We start from the raw sequence: 14,545 nt of genomic DNA, 5'->3' as shown, positions 1-14,545 counted from the left end.
AAATGGATCCCAACAAAAGAGTTAGAAAACTGTGACAGTTGCAAGGGCAAGTGTAGGCAGTTTATTCAGGCAGAACAGTTTCACTCAGTATATAGAAAACAGGGAATAAATTTCCAACTAAGGCCATCAAATCAAACAATTTAAATAAGTTTGAAAGAGCAATAAATTTTAATGCAGAGGAAGGATGCTTGAAGAAAGAAACAGTGTAAGGTTGAGGAAGATTTAAAAGGGACTAGAGCTTGGCCAAGTGGGCTGTTCTTGTCCAGCAATTCCTTACTCATTATTTGTTATTTTGAAAGTGTATCCTAAGAGATGTAAATTAATCTGCTGGGACTTTAACAATTCACTTCATGTTAGCATGTGGGTTATGCTTATGGATTTGGTTAGGTCATCCATCCATGTCCTCACAAAGTATCTTAGAGAGGATTTCTGTAACTAAGTGGTAAACAGAAAGATACTGTGTTCAGCTTTATCTCCTGGGATTTCATTCAGGCTGCCAAAGAGCTATACAGGAGAGCTTGCAAGGAGACTAAAAATATGCAGCACTCTCTGAATAAAGTACTGATACTTTATCTTTTTGCATAAGGTCAAGCATCCTTAACTCATGATTAAATACAGAGACTATTTTAAAGAATAGCTAATACAAAAACCAAACCAGCACACATCTTTACATCTATGTTTGTTTACTTCAGATGTCTTATATGTTAGATCAGGCATACTCAAACCCCGGTCCTGGGGCCAGATCTGGCCCCTGGCACCATGTCATCTGGCCCACAGGGCTCCCCAAAGACTTGTAGGGAGCCACACAGGCCGTGGCCCTGCAAGACAGATTGGGTGCTCAGAGCAGCGCAAGGCCCCAGAGCCCAATCCTGGCATCTAGGGTGAGACAAAGGTGGTGCAGGGCCCTCAAGGCCTAATTGTGGTGGGCAAGGTGGCACGGTGTGGCACCCCCAGAGCCTGATCCCAGCAGGCAGAGACATCATGACACCCCTGGGGCCCAATCCTGCACACAGGACTAGGCAGAGACAGCACAGGACCCTAGGGATCAATCCTGGCCCATGGGATCCAATCAACCCCACAGACAAACTCCACACCCTGTATTTGGTCTCTGGGCCCAAATGGTCGAGTGCCACTGTTAGACCTTTTGTTCACATGAAAGAAGCATTTCACCTGTCATCATCTGAGCTTCTCCAGACTAGTCTGTCAGCATTGCACTGATGATTTAAACAAGTATGAGTTGTCACAAACCATCTTGTGACATCTTTTATTAATTAATCACATTCTAAGATGACAACTGTTAAATGGGTGCATCCATAACATGCAGGCACATGCACTTGAAGCAGCTGAAATAGAAGCAGTGCAAATTTGAGCTGGGGCTTTTTGCCCTGGAGCACATGCCCGGACATGCACTTTGGTGCGGGGCAAATTGTGCCACTTGGAGTGAAATAACCCTGCCTGGGTCCTCCCAGATAAGCAGCCAGGGGGAGCTAGAGCCCAGGACCAGCACCTGTGCTTGCCTCAGCAGTATAAAAAACTGCTCTAGCCAACAGCTCAGGGCTACTTACCCTCAGGAGCTTCTGAGGCCCAGCCCCTTGGCATCTGGAGACGCCAGCCCCCCCATGCCAGCTGGACTGCCCTGACTTACAGTGGCCCCTGAACCCTCTACCCACTGCAGCAGTCTGACAGCAAGGACTGCTGCCTGGCTGTGACCTGCTGCCCCCTGCAACAGACTCTGCCTCCTTGCACCTGTGGCCCCATGGCTGCACACCTACCAGACACAGACAGAGACCACACGGCCACCTGGGATCTGGTATGGGCCCTGCAGCATTGCTGCCTGAACCTTTGGGCCAGCTGCCAGTAGGCTGTGGCTACACAGCAGCATCACTACATCCAGACAGCCTGGTCTGGAATCAGAGACACTTGCCTAGCTTGGGGCTGTGAATACCAGCTGGCCCTGCTGCGGAGCAGCATACCCATGCTACCAGCCCCTGTTGCTATACTCTGCCCCACTACTGCCAGGCCAGACCCAACAGAGGGAGTGGCTGACAATGAAGACTCTGTCATCACTCCCTGTGTGTACCACCACACCTGGGCCTGGACTACCAGTAAACACTGGTGGGAGTGTATAGTCCTCCTCACCTGGGATGATGTATGCTGGCCACAGACCTTCTGGATGTCAAGGGGCACATTCATGCACCTGGTGGCCTAGGTAGCCCCTAACATTGAGTGGCAAGACACTATGATGCATCCAGCCCTCACCCCAGAGAAGTGTGTGGCCATAGCCATCATGAGGCTGGCCACGCCTGCCAGCCGCAGGTATGTGGCCCACTCCTTTGGGGTGGGGAAGTCCACCACTGGCTAGGTTGTTCTAGATGTATGTGGGGCCATCCAGGACACCCTAGCCAACTGAATCATACAGCTGGCTGACTCTGGGGAGGTGGTAGCAGGGTTTGGGGCCCTTGGGTTCCCCAACTGTGTTGGGGCACTCAATAGGATCTACATCCCCATCCTCTGCTGCCCTGGGGGAGGGCAGCAGTACATCAACTGCTGCAGCAGCAACTCAGTGGTGCTTGAAGTGGTCGTAGACCATTGTGGCCACTTCACCCACATTTACACTGGGTGGGCTGGGAATGCCCACAAAGCCCATGTGCTGCGCTACTTGGCACTTCCAGGACTGATGAAGGCATGGGCCTTTGCCCCAGGGATCCAAGACCTGACCATTGGGGATGTCATCATACCACCAGTGATTGTGGCAGATGCAGCATACCTTCTCCTCCCCTTGCTGATGTGCCCCTTCTCTGGATACTCAGCAGCAGAGGTACAATGAGGCCCTTGCCCGCTGCTGATGCACCATCAAGCAAGCGTTTGGCCAGCTGAAGGGACATTGGCGGAGCCTTGCCACCCACCTGGAGGCAGCACCACAACATATATCCTGCATCATCACTGCAGAATGTGTCCTGCACAATGTATGCAAGTCCCGGGGAGAGGTGTTTGCACTCCAGTGGATAGAGGAGGCCTGTGGTGTATCACTCCTCCTGGGGGTCAGCCACTGCAGGCTGGTCTGGGCCTGAGAGGGGGAGGCAAACCCATGCCCCTTGATGCCCATAGTGGGCCTGTGGGAGGTCAACAATGGCACCATCCAGCCAACATGCCCCAGCCAGGCCCTGCCCCTGGTGCCAGGGGCACAGGCTGGCCAGATGGCTGTGGTTAGGCTGGTGGAGCCTGGGGGATAGCAGCTGGGGCAGTAATGGTGGCCATGAGCTGCTTACTGACCCTGCGCTATGGCCATATCAATGGAGGCCCTGAGTCTCCATGTCTCCTCCAAGATCTCCATGACCAGCTGCCGCTCCCCCTCAATCTGGGTGACTAGGCACTCCAGGGCCGCCCTCCCAGCCTGCAACTCCCCAATGGCCACAGCATGGTTGCAGCAGAATTGATGGAGCACCTGCCAGACTGGGCCTCCTGAGCCTGCTGGTGGCGTAACCGCTCCTCCCGGACCACCTTCTCCTGACAGCCCTCTCACTGGGTGCACTGCTCTTGCCACAGGTTACACATCTGGATAGTCCCTGGTGTCTGGGAGACTTGGCGGGCAGCTCCTGGGTGCAGAACAGTGGCCTCTCCTCTGGCAGATGGGCTGTCTGGAAAAAGAACAAGTGGATGGCCATCTTCAGATACAGCAACATGGCATGGGGCAAGAGCAGGCTTGTGAGGGTCCCCAAGGATTAGCTTCACTCTTGGACACATGGCCATGCAGGCAGTCCATGCCAGACCCATGTGGGCCTATCCCCCTGACAAGGGCCACGGCCATCCTGGGATCTGGCCATCCCCTCCCACTATGCACCTGGAGTGATCCTCCTGGGGACAGGCATCACAGCCAGCTCAGGCTATGGTGCCCAGCATCTCCTTTTACCAGATAAGATCAGCATTCCAAGAGGGCCGGGTCCTCAGGTAGTGGCCCCAGTGCTGCAGAGCTGTGGCCCAATGGGCTTGTGGGGTGAATCCTATACTTCCCCCCCCCCCCCCCCCACCAGAACCAGGGCAGCACCAGGGCCAGCTCCATCCAGCAGGGAGTGCTGGCAAGGTCGGGGATTGTCTTGGCCCTGCTGGGAAGCAGGCCTCAGCATAACTGAGGAGTGCTGGGGAGGTCAGGAGAGGAGGAAGGCAGGGAGGGAGGCAGCAAGGATGCACATGAGGCACACACAGGCCTTGAAGAGGAGCGGGCCAGGGGAGAAGCTCCCAATTCCCCATGGCATGTGTAGAACTTGCCAGGTCTTGGTGACGGGGTGGCTGGCTTGAGTGGTAGAGCTAGACCCAGCCTCTGGTGGGGGTGAAGGCTGGTGGCAAGGTCTCCAGAGTGTGCCCTCCACTGATCTAGGTGACACCTTAGGCTGCCCCTCCCCACTGCTACTGCTATTCTGCAGAAGACAGGGGTCCTCCTTCTCAGGGCTCCCCTCAGGCATGGTGGTGGCACTGGCTGTGGCTGGCAGTGTCTTCCTCTTGCTGCTGTTGCTCCCAACACTTGTGGATGGTAGACCAGCAGGTCTAGAGGATGGCCCTGCTTCTGGGGACTCTAGCTGGGTCCCTGCACTGGCTGCCCCTGCCACTTGGTGGCTGTGGGCCCCAGGATGTGAGCCTTGTAGTGGGGCATGGTGGCACGCCCTGCTCCTCACCACCAGTTAGCATCATGGACAGCAGTAAATTGCCACTGTAATGCCTTGGCCTTTGTGCAGCACTGCTGCCATGTCTTCCAGTGTCCCCGCTCTGCCATCTGGGCAGCTATCACCCGATAGAAGTGTTCATTACAGTGGCCTGCTCTAAACTGCTGAAGTGTGTCTTCCTGGCCCCAAACGGCCAGGAGGTTGGCCACCTAGTCTGCCCTCCAGGTGGGTCCCTGGTGCTGGCTCTGACCAGGCTCCTGTGCCAAGGTCCCACCAGTTGCCTCACTGGCATGGATCCTGAGGTTCCCTGTTTACAAATTTCAAACTTCAGATTAACAAATCTCAATTGCACGCATTAGAAAATGAACCCCAAATACCCATGAACTTCCACTAGTAAACTGGAACCCCACTATATACACATACACATATATAAAAGAAAGCGAGCAAGAGAGAAAAAAAGCTAAGTCGTGCTTTAATGATATCTGGACATTTTTATGTGGTGGGGGGCATGGAGAGAGAGAGCCACACACATGCCTGTGCCCCCTCTCCCCCAGCCTCCGCATCAGGCAGCCATGAGACTGTTTGTGTGCTGGATGGCTGCACCTGGCAGAGTCAGCCGGCGGCACCTGCCACCACCTGCTTCCCTGCTGCATGTGGCACAGGGTGCTGACTCAGCCCAGCCCTATGCCACATGCCCCACTTCAGGTAGGACTGCACCAGTTCTTGCCTGGCATGGACATCGGGCCAGGTTGGCACCCTGCACCATGTGCAGCAGGGAAACAAGCGGTGGCAGGTTTCACTGGCCGACTCTGTTGCATGGATCTGCAAAAGACAGCTGTGGGGCTCTGTGCAGTGGAGGCGGGAATGTGGGGGCCCCCCAACACCCACCCAAGAACCTCTCCTGGACCCTACACATGGCGCAGCCAGGCCCCGCCAGCATGCACTACTTGCCAATGTGAAACACAAGTGGTGGCGAGTGCTGCCAGGCGACTCTGCCAGGAGCAGCCATGTAGTGCACAGACAGTTCCACGACTGCCTTTTTCAGGCAGCTGTGGGGCTCTGTGCAGCAGGGGCTGCAGTGTGTGTGTGTGGGGGGGGCTCCCAACACCCACCTTGCTCCCTTTGCTCCCAGCAGTGTCGCCCAGCGGCTCCCGCCACTACTCGTTTCCCCGCTACACGTGGTGCAAGGTGCCAACCAGGCCCAACACCATGTGCCATCACCTCGGGCAGGACCAGGCTGGTTCTTGCCACCACGTGTGGCCCTGGGTAGCAGCAAGAACCATGTGATCCTGTGCTAGGTAAGGCATGTAGCATCAGGCTGGGTCAGCACCCTGCACCACGTGTAGGCCCACAACTCGCTGCTCACGGTCCCACAGCTGCCTTTTGCGGTGGCAGTGGCAGGGGTTGGGGAAGGAATGGGGGGGCGGGCCCCAAAACCCAGCCAAAAGCCCCCCAGACCCCACACATGATGCAGCTTCCGCCTCCCAGTCCCCCACTCCAGGGCTCGTACAAGCCGTCGGGCAAGGTGGGCTCCATGGCTTCTGCCTCTTACTTCTACCCAGTTTGCAAGTGACTCTTGCAGGCTGAGACTGGCAGCCTGCAAAGAGCCCTTTGCAAAGAGGAAAACCTTTTAGAGAAAAAGTTCCCATTCCCACCCTTCCCCTTCTTACCTTTATCTCTCATGGCTTCAGCCTCCACTCCTCCAGACTCTGGAACTTCTCCAGACAGTACTTGTTACCTCCAACTAACTACCCACAAGCAAGCTCCGAGCCTTGCCCCACTTTTGTTCTTGAGCATGCTCAAGGGGCATGCTCAGCTGCTGGGGCAAGGCATAGAGAGCCATAGAGATGCTCTGGCCCAATACCAGAGTGTCTCTCTGGAGGACTCCTTCTACCAGTTGCCTCCCAGCATGGTCCAAGATGGTGCTTGCCCCGCTGTTTCCCGGCACCATTTTTTTTTTATTATTATTCTTGGATATCCAGGGGTCTAATTTTGCCCCTATGCTGCAAATTTGCAGTGCAGGGAACATTTTTTTGTTCCCGCATGTGCCTCTTGCAGCATCTCAAAGGGCTTAGAGACGCTGTAAGATGCACATGCATGCTCGTGTGGATGTACCCAATGTGTCCAGGACACTGATTAATATCAGCCATATAAAGGGCTCCCTCATTGCTGTTATACAACACTTACATTGTGTGCAAAGCAAAGACCAAATATCTAGTCCTCACTTCTGTTAAGAAAGGAAGTGGATGTGCTACCCCTGAAGAACTTTAACAGACTGCTGGGCTGCAGGAAAGAATATCAAGTCATGATCACAGACAGTGTTGGAGGGTTTCCTAACCATGGCTATGGAATGAATGGAGGGCTTGTACAATATCATCCCAATTGTATGCTGTTTCTTGTAGAATGAATCTGCTTCTCAAGCAGATTTGGGATTCTAACCTAATGTTTCACATAGTCCCATTTATGTGTGTCATGATTTTCATTTTCAAGGTACTTTATAAATATGTAGGTCCCAATCCTACTGTTCTTGGGCATCAGTGGATACCCCATAACTGTAGCAAATAGAATGGAATAATTCCAGTACTTCTGTGATGGAGGTAACTACTGTTGTTTCCATTTTAGACATAAGGAAACATTAAATTTTCCCTCTGACCTCATTGGGCCCAGGGGTCAAGTTTCTAGTCCAGGGGTGGGCAAAATACAGCCCACAGGCTGCATCCGGCCCGCAAGGCCATTCTATCCGGCCCATGGGGCCCCTAAAAAAATTTAGAAAATGAATATTTCTCTGCCTTTGATTCCTGTCAAAAATGACAGGTACAAAGGGCAGTAGGACCCAGGGGAAGCCTGGCGGACTCCCACAACAGCAGGGCCTGCCCAGCCCTGCCCCCCCAGCCGGTAGCCCCAGCGGAGGCTTCTGGCCTGGGACCACATGACTGCCCCACACTGGAACCTCAGCTAAAGGGGAAAGTGGGGGGAAGGGCAGGGAAGGAACCCTGGAAAAAGTGGCCTGGGGAAAAGCTGAGCATGCGGGAGGGGAAAAAACAGCCCCTCACCTGCCCCGTGGCTGGTGCCCCATGCTGCAGCCACTCACAGCCCACCTGATGCTGCCTGTGCCTGCTCCGGACAGCCCCGCATGGGCTGTGAGCAGCTGCAGCAGGGAGCACCAGCCAGGGGGTGGGGGAGGGGCTGCTTCCCCCACCACCGTGCTCAGCTTTTCCCTGGGCTCCTTCCCTGCTCCTTCCCAGCACAGAGGAAAGCAGCCCTTCCCTGCCCTGGGGCCAGCGCTCCCTGCTGCAGCTGCTCTCAGCGAGCGTGGGGCTATCCACAGCAGGCACACTGCGAGTGACTGCAGTGTGGGGCACCAGCCATGGGGTGGGCAAGCGACCACTTTTCCACACACCGCCCCCACCCCTGCACTCAGCACCACCTTGTAACCCAGCCCCACTGCCAGCCTGGGCTCTGCATGGCTCTGGGCTCACCGGTCGGAGCTGCACATGGCAGCAGCTGGGGCCCCCCCTGCTTGCCATGCCGGGCAGTTTTTGCCACCACTGCCTCTGGGATGCCCAGTGCGTGCTCCGGGTGGGCAGCAGCAGCAAATGCTGCCTGGAACAGCATGCGGGGGGGGCCACAGCTGCTGCCACCATGCGCAGCCCCAACATGTGAGCCCAGAGCCAGTGCAGAGCCCAGGCTGGCAGCAGGGGCAGGTTACAAGCTGGTGCTGAGCACAGGGAAAAGTGGCCCCTCACTTACCCCATGGCTGGCGCCCCACGCTGTAGCTGCTTGCAGCCCACATGGGGCTGCCTGTGCCAGCTCAGGATAGCTCCACATGGGCTGCAAGTGACTGCAGGAGGGAGTGCTGGCTGTGGCGTGGGCAAGGGGCCACTTTTCCCCATGCTCAACACCAGCTTCTTCCCTGCCGGTGAGCAGGGGGTCAGGGCTGTGCGCTTCCCCCTGCCTGTACTGCAGGGCTGGGGGGCACTGGAAGTGAGTGGGCAGGAAGTCAGCGGGGCCAGTGCCAGCAGGGCCCAGAGCAGGGTAGCAGGAGCGCCGGGTCCCAGCTGGCAGGGGCTCTATGGAGCAGGGCCAGCTCCCCCCTCTTCCTGCTGGTGCAGCCCAGCCTGGCTCCATGGACCCCTGCCAGCCTGCGCCCTGCTTTGGGCCCCACTGATGCTGGCCCTGGGACATGGGACCAATGTCCCAATGTCTTGGAATCAAAGACATTGGGACATTGGTCCCAAGATGGTGACCAGGGGGCAGGGTGCCTGTCAAGGGGCAGGGTGCCTGTCAAGGGGCAGGGCTACCCATGTGGCCCTCGACAGCCTGCCAAAACTGGGTAAGCAGCCCTCCGCCCAAAATAATTGCCCGCCCCTGTTCTAGTCCATGGGCCACCAGTCTTTACATAGATATGTAAAGAAACAGAATATCCAACTAACCTATATATATAACTCATATATATATGAGTTAGTTGGATGTTCTGTTTATCTTAAAAGATTGTTGTCAGTAATAAATTTAAAACCCAGAAAATTATTGATGGAAATGTAATTGTGCACTGACTGAATACTTCATTAACATGTCTGGATGAATGGATGTTTAATTTGTAATAATAATCAGATATGTAGTCTCTTACAGATATTCTGCTGTAATCTAATCTATGAAGATATTGTGTCAAAACCTTTATAAAACCAGCTTAGAGCACACAACTTTTTTTTCCTGGAGACAAAACGTTTATAGGTTCTCTTCAGAGGACACTTATTTCCCATGGAAGAACATAAGAGAGAGAGGGTGCAAGCAGAAGTGACAATTTTTGCCCAATCTGGGCACAGAAAGACATTTATAGCCGTGATCAAACACAAGTGCATGGCTGCAGACAGCTTAAAATGGCTATACCACTAACTCATAAATAAATATAATATTGCAATGTGGGGAACATAAAGCAAATGATTAGCACATGGTGATTATTTTGGTAGAAAATCTTACTCAGTGCTTTGCCACAGTATACGTCACCACCTGCTCTTATGCATGGGAACTGAAGCATTTTGAGAGCATCTTGCAGCCAGTTGATTGGACTGTGCCTTTTTTAAAGTAAATGTTCAATCTTCAGTTTCTAAGAGTGAAGATGTACCATATATTATGTTCTCTCTCTTTCAGCCTCTACAATTGGACTGTGGCCTTTGTGCCATTGTTTCAAACTCGGGTCAGATGGCTGCCCAGAAAGTGGGAACTGAGATTGACCAGTCCTCCTGTATATGGAGAATGAACAATGCTCCTACCAAGGGCTACGAGGAGGATGTTGGGAAGAGGACAACAATAAGAGTGGTCTCTCACACCAGTGTGCCCCTGTTGCTCAAGAATCCGGACTACTTTTTTAGGGAAGCCAACAGCACAATCTATGTCATCTGGGGGCCTTTTCGGAACATGAGAAAAGATGGCAATGGCATTGTGTACAACATGCTGAAGAAAACTGTTGACAGCTACCCCAGTGCCAAAATCTATGTGACAACAGAAAAGCGCATGAGTTACTGTGATGCTGTATTTAAGGAGGAGACAGGAAAAGACCGGTAAGTTTTGCCTTTGAAGAGTTACTACAATGTTAATGACAAAATATAAATGAGAGAAGGTGTTGCTGCATGCCAGTTATTAAATGAACCCCCCAATATGTTTCTAACAGGTTGTTATATGTTTTTGACTGTTATGAGCACTTGATGAGGCAGCAGCCAGGCCCCATTTACCCCACCTACGCTACCTTCTGTTCTTTCCTTTTTTGTTGGCCTGAATCCCAAAAATATTGGATGTCTTCCTGAAGCATTTTCAGAGCTGTGTGGTGTTTTCAGCTCAGTTTACTATTGATTAAATTGACATTTTATTTGAAAAGAAAAAACCTACACAATATTCTTCCTAACACATAACCTTGGGAAACTTGGTATCTTATATTTATCTCTCTATCAATCTCTGTTGTAGTTTTACCTCAAACATAAATGATTATCAGATCTCTGCATAGCGAACAACGTGGAAATGTCTCAGTAAAAATGGATAATGAGGAATCTTACCAATGGCTGAGTTATCGAATTACTAAATTACGTCTCCTGCTTTCCTGGAGAACTGTATGTATGGGCATGCTCCTCAGAGAGTATACCATATGGGTGGTGACAGTATCCCCATCTTGATAAAAGCTCCAGGGATTGACAGACCTAAAAGTAAGAACTGCTACAGTTTGAAGCTGAGCACTGTAACAATTTGTATCCTCTAGGTACAAGCACAAACATACACTTGCCATTAGAATCCAAAACCAGGGTTTACTAGTTCCAGGAAATATAGTTTGGAAATTTTGAGTTTTGTTTGAATCAGATCAAAACCAATTTTTTTTTAATTCCCAACCCTGCATTTGCACTGTGCAACTGATAAAAGCATCACTTTTATTGAGTTGCTGAAGATTACTGGTCTCTAGGGTCTCTGTAGACCAATTAGATGCATATGAAGGACCTGGGACCCCACTCCTTCAGCATCCCCAGCTGTGGGGCAGAGCAGCCAAGAATGCAGACAGGGACACCCTGAGAACCATGCCTTGGATTCAGTTAACTGAACGTGAGATATTTTGGAGCAAAACATTTTGGCTCAATAAACCTAAATTTGCAATGAAACTTCTGTTTTGTCAGAGAATTTCCAACCAGTCCTAGTCACCAGTGGCTTACAGAAGGTCATTGCCCATCCCTTGTATGGTCCAGGTTCCCCTGTAGAGAAGCAGGTCAGGGGAAGACTGGAGCCACAAGCTCTGCCACAATCTACTCAGAAAGAGAATGTCATGAGAGAAGCTTCTTCCTTCGTCCTGCTTCTACCACATCAGGTGCTACCTTCTGGTCTCTAACTTGTGAAGAAATCTTTGCATCTTCACCAATTTAAAATATAACTACTTCGACACATAAGATCAGGTTTACCTGAAGCACACATTTGACTTCAAATTTGTCCTTTCAGCCTTGCAGAGGTTATGCCCTGGTATTGCTTTTCTGTGCAACATAAGAAATGTATCTTTAACTTCATTTAATGGGGCTGAAAATAGGGAAAGCAAGTACCATGTCAAAAGCCAGCACTATATCTGTACTAGAAGAGAACATTCCACCAATGGCTACTAGGCTACGGACCATAGTTTGCGGACTCTCACATACGTCTTCAATTTGTGACACCATCAAACTGCTTCCATTCAGTGGTCTGGTTGGGACCGTGAAGGCTATTTGGGATCTATGCTGCTTGCTGAAGCAGTAAAGAGTAACAGAGCTCTCTGAGTGAGGAAAATAGCATCCTGCATCACACCAGAATATTATGATGTTGACACAAACCTTTTCAGGTATCTCAGCCAAATATTCCTTCATTTCCTAGGAGAAACATGCTTCCAATTGTTACTTGAACAGTGCTCTGTTTTGCTGTGCCCCCAAGAAAAAATTTGGAAAGAAACCAAGTTCCACTCACATTTAAAAATATGCAGTGACAGTTGTAAACTTGAATTATTTTTGTCTTAATACTACAAAACTATCCTCACAAACAGTGAACACTACCAATGCATAGTAAGATTACAATGGATTTTTTTGTCTTCCAAGGCTTTAATGAGCTTTTTCTTTCAGGTCTTTGATGTAACATCTCTTTAGGCAATTAATGGGACTTTAAATAGTCTCATCATAATGGTGCTCAAATTCTGTGGTATGTGTTATGAAAAGTAGCCAAAAAGCATGTGCTGTAGTCACTCCTATAATGCAAATAGGCTTGGATCCTGCCCCACTGAGGTCCATGGAGCTCTGCCATTTATTTCAGTGAAGTAGAGCATCAAGTCCATAGGTTGGCCATTCATAATGTACTCGTTATTGGCTAATAGAAGTATTCAGTTTAAAACAAACCAATTTTTATTCTACAGAGGGGCAAAATACAGACTACCAGCATCAGGGGGATGCACCTGAATCTAGACTGTTGGGGGAATCCTGGTCTTTCTACAGATCTTTATTAATGGAGTTCTTAAGTACTCCATTAATGCTTTGCATACTCACACATTTTTTAATAATTGTTGTGTATAATAATATACATTGGCAGCTATTTACACTTCTGCATTAATGCATTTTACTTAATACTACCCTAGAGGATACTCCTAAGATGTCAGCATTTCCCAGTACTTCACTACTACTTTGCTATTTAATGTGTGTAGTCAAGTGGAAGGATTTAAAGTACATTTCAAGAAGCACCAGGTAAAAACTATTGTATTTTTGTGTTTACCTGAATCCAGGTGAGGAGTTATGTACTTTCCCTTTACTTTGGATATGTAATGGAAAACATTATTTAATTGGCAATAATGGAGAAACATGTAGTCTCTACTAAAGTAGCAGAGCTAATTCTAGTTTTATAAAGTGTTCTGAGAAGCCCCAAATAGGTTTTAATTAGCTGGTGCCAAAGCTGAACCACCCTTAGGGAGGGTAAAATTAATGAAAACTAGCAGCAAATAGATCAATATTACTAGACATGATTGCCTTTAGGTGAAGGTGATGAGGAGGAAGGGAGTGTCTTTTAAGAATCATTTAGAAAACAGTCTACATTAAAAGTCACTTTCAGAAAGCAATAATAAAATGAATACTGAGATGTGATGATACTGGCTAAGCCAGACTAATTTGAACCTGGTTGCAAACCCCATTTCTATGTGTATGGCAAACATCACAGATTAATAATTTTGCACGGTACATTCTGCATAATGTTTTTGGCAAGAACCGTTTCACAGTCCTTTTTCAAAGCTAACAATACTACAGGAGCTTTCCTTTTCAATTACATGAAAGATAAGGGCTCATGAAATGGAACCACTTCACAATCAGTGATTCACACGTAGTGATATTGGTCACTATTATTACCTTTTTTTCAAAAAATAAACCTCAGCTAAGCATAGTTTAATATTTCTATTCATGTGCCAATATTAATAACTGCATATAAAGCAGAGCTGTGATATAAAATGTAGTCCAGACCCCTGATAGTTCTCTCTTATTTTATGTTTCTCACTGAGACTAAAGCAAATCTGTCCTGTTGTGTATTCAGACTGGTAAAATAAGGCATACCTCGGTATTCATTTTAACATTTGTTTCTGAAAGTGACTTACCTGTATAGCATACTCACACATGAACAAAATCAGTTCAGTGATACTCTACTGACATAACCAGCTATATAAATGTTTCTACAAGACACAGGTCCACATCTTTAGGAAGGGAATGCAAAAAAAAAAAAAAGTCTGCTGCATATTCTGAAGGATTCTTTTAATATTTTGGACACTTCTAAAGCAATTAAATTGCTTTTGTGTTTCACTTCCAGAAGTTCTGTCTCCTCTGTGTTTGTGCCAGATGGTGCTGCATATTAGGTTGTGAGAGAGCTGTTTTATCATTCAAGGCAGAGAAATGGATCATTCTGCTCACTGACTTCTGAGTCTAGATTCAAAATTTGGGTGTCTGCTCAACCTGCTATTTCATTCAGTTATGCTCACTAATTATTTATTACCTTGGCAATATATGAGCTTTTTATTATAACTCTGTCGTCTGGCACTCACAAATTATATTAATTTAAAGTGCAGATTGACACTGTTAGACAACTACAGTCATCATAGCTTCACCTCAACTAATATGTAGTTTTCCTTGTGTCTGACTAATCGGTACAAAGCCTTATAGTCTAGTGAAGATGTCACTGAAATGAAGAAACCAAATTACATTCTTTGAGACTCAGATAGCTGCAGCTGCCAGTGTTTGGTAATACTGCCATATGAAGCACAGGATTAAAGGTGCCAGTGTGCAAATGTCAGTGCTTTAAACCAGGGCTGGCCAATTTATGACACGGGTAACCTCTGTATATGGCACACAGCCGATTGGGGAAGGGGCTGG

The 14,545-nt window shown here is 49.3% G+C and overlaps 1 protein-coding gene across 3 annotated transcripts in view; it reads left to right on the top strand.

Annotated features, from left to right (window-relative positions):
- Positions 1-14,545, top strand: part of ST6GALNAC3 (ST6 N-acetylgalactosaminide alpha-2,6-sialyltransferase 3) — a 368,411-nt gene that overhangs the window by 257,496 nt on the left and 96,370 nt on the right. For all 3 annotated transcript variants that reach the window (XM_006021761.2, XM_014519046.1, XM_014519047.1), the window contains exon 3: positions 9,807-10,216. In XM_006021761.2, the coding sequence (XP_006021823.1) occupies positions 9,807-10,216 (410 nt within the window). The remainder of the gene's footprint in view (positions 1-9,806; positions 10,217-14,545) is intronic.

This window comes from Alligator sinensis, unplaced genomic scaffold (genome assembly GCF_000455745.1).
Source record: "Alligator sinensis unplaced genomic scaffold, ASM45574v1 scaffold853_1, whole genome shotgun sequence".
NCBI classification, from domain to species: domain Eukaryota; kingdom Metazoa; phylum Chordata; order Crocodylia; family Alligatoridae; genus Alligator; species Alligator sinensis.
The sequence above is the reverse complement of the archived record's forward strand: the minus strand, read 5'-3'. Positions and strand labels throughout refer to the sequence as shown.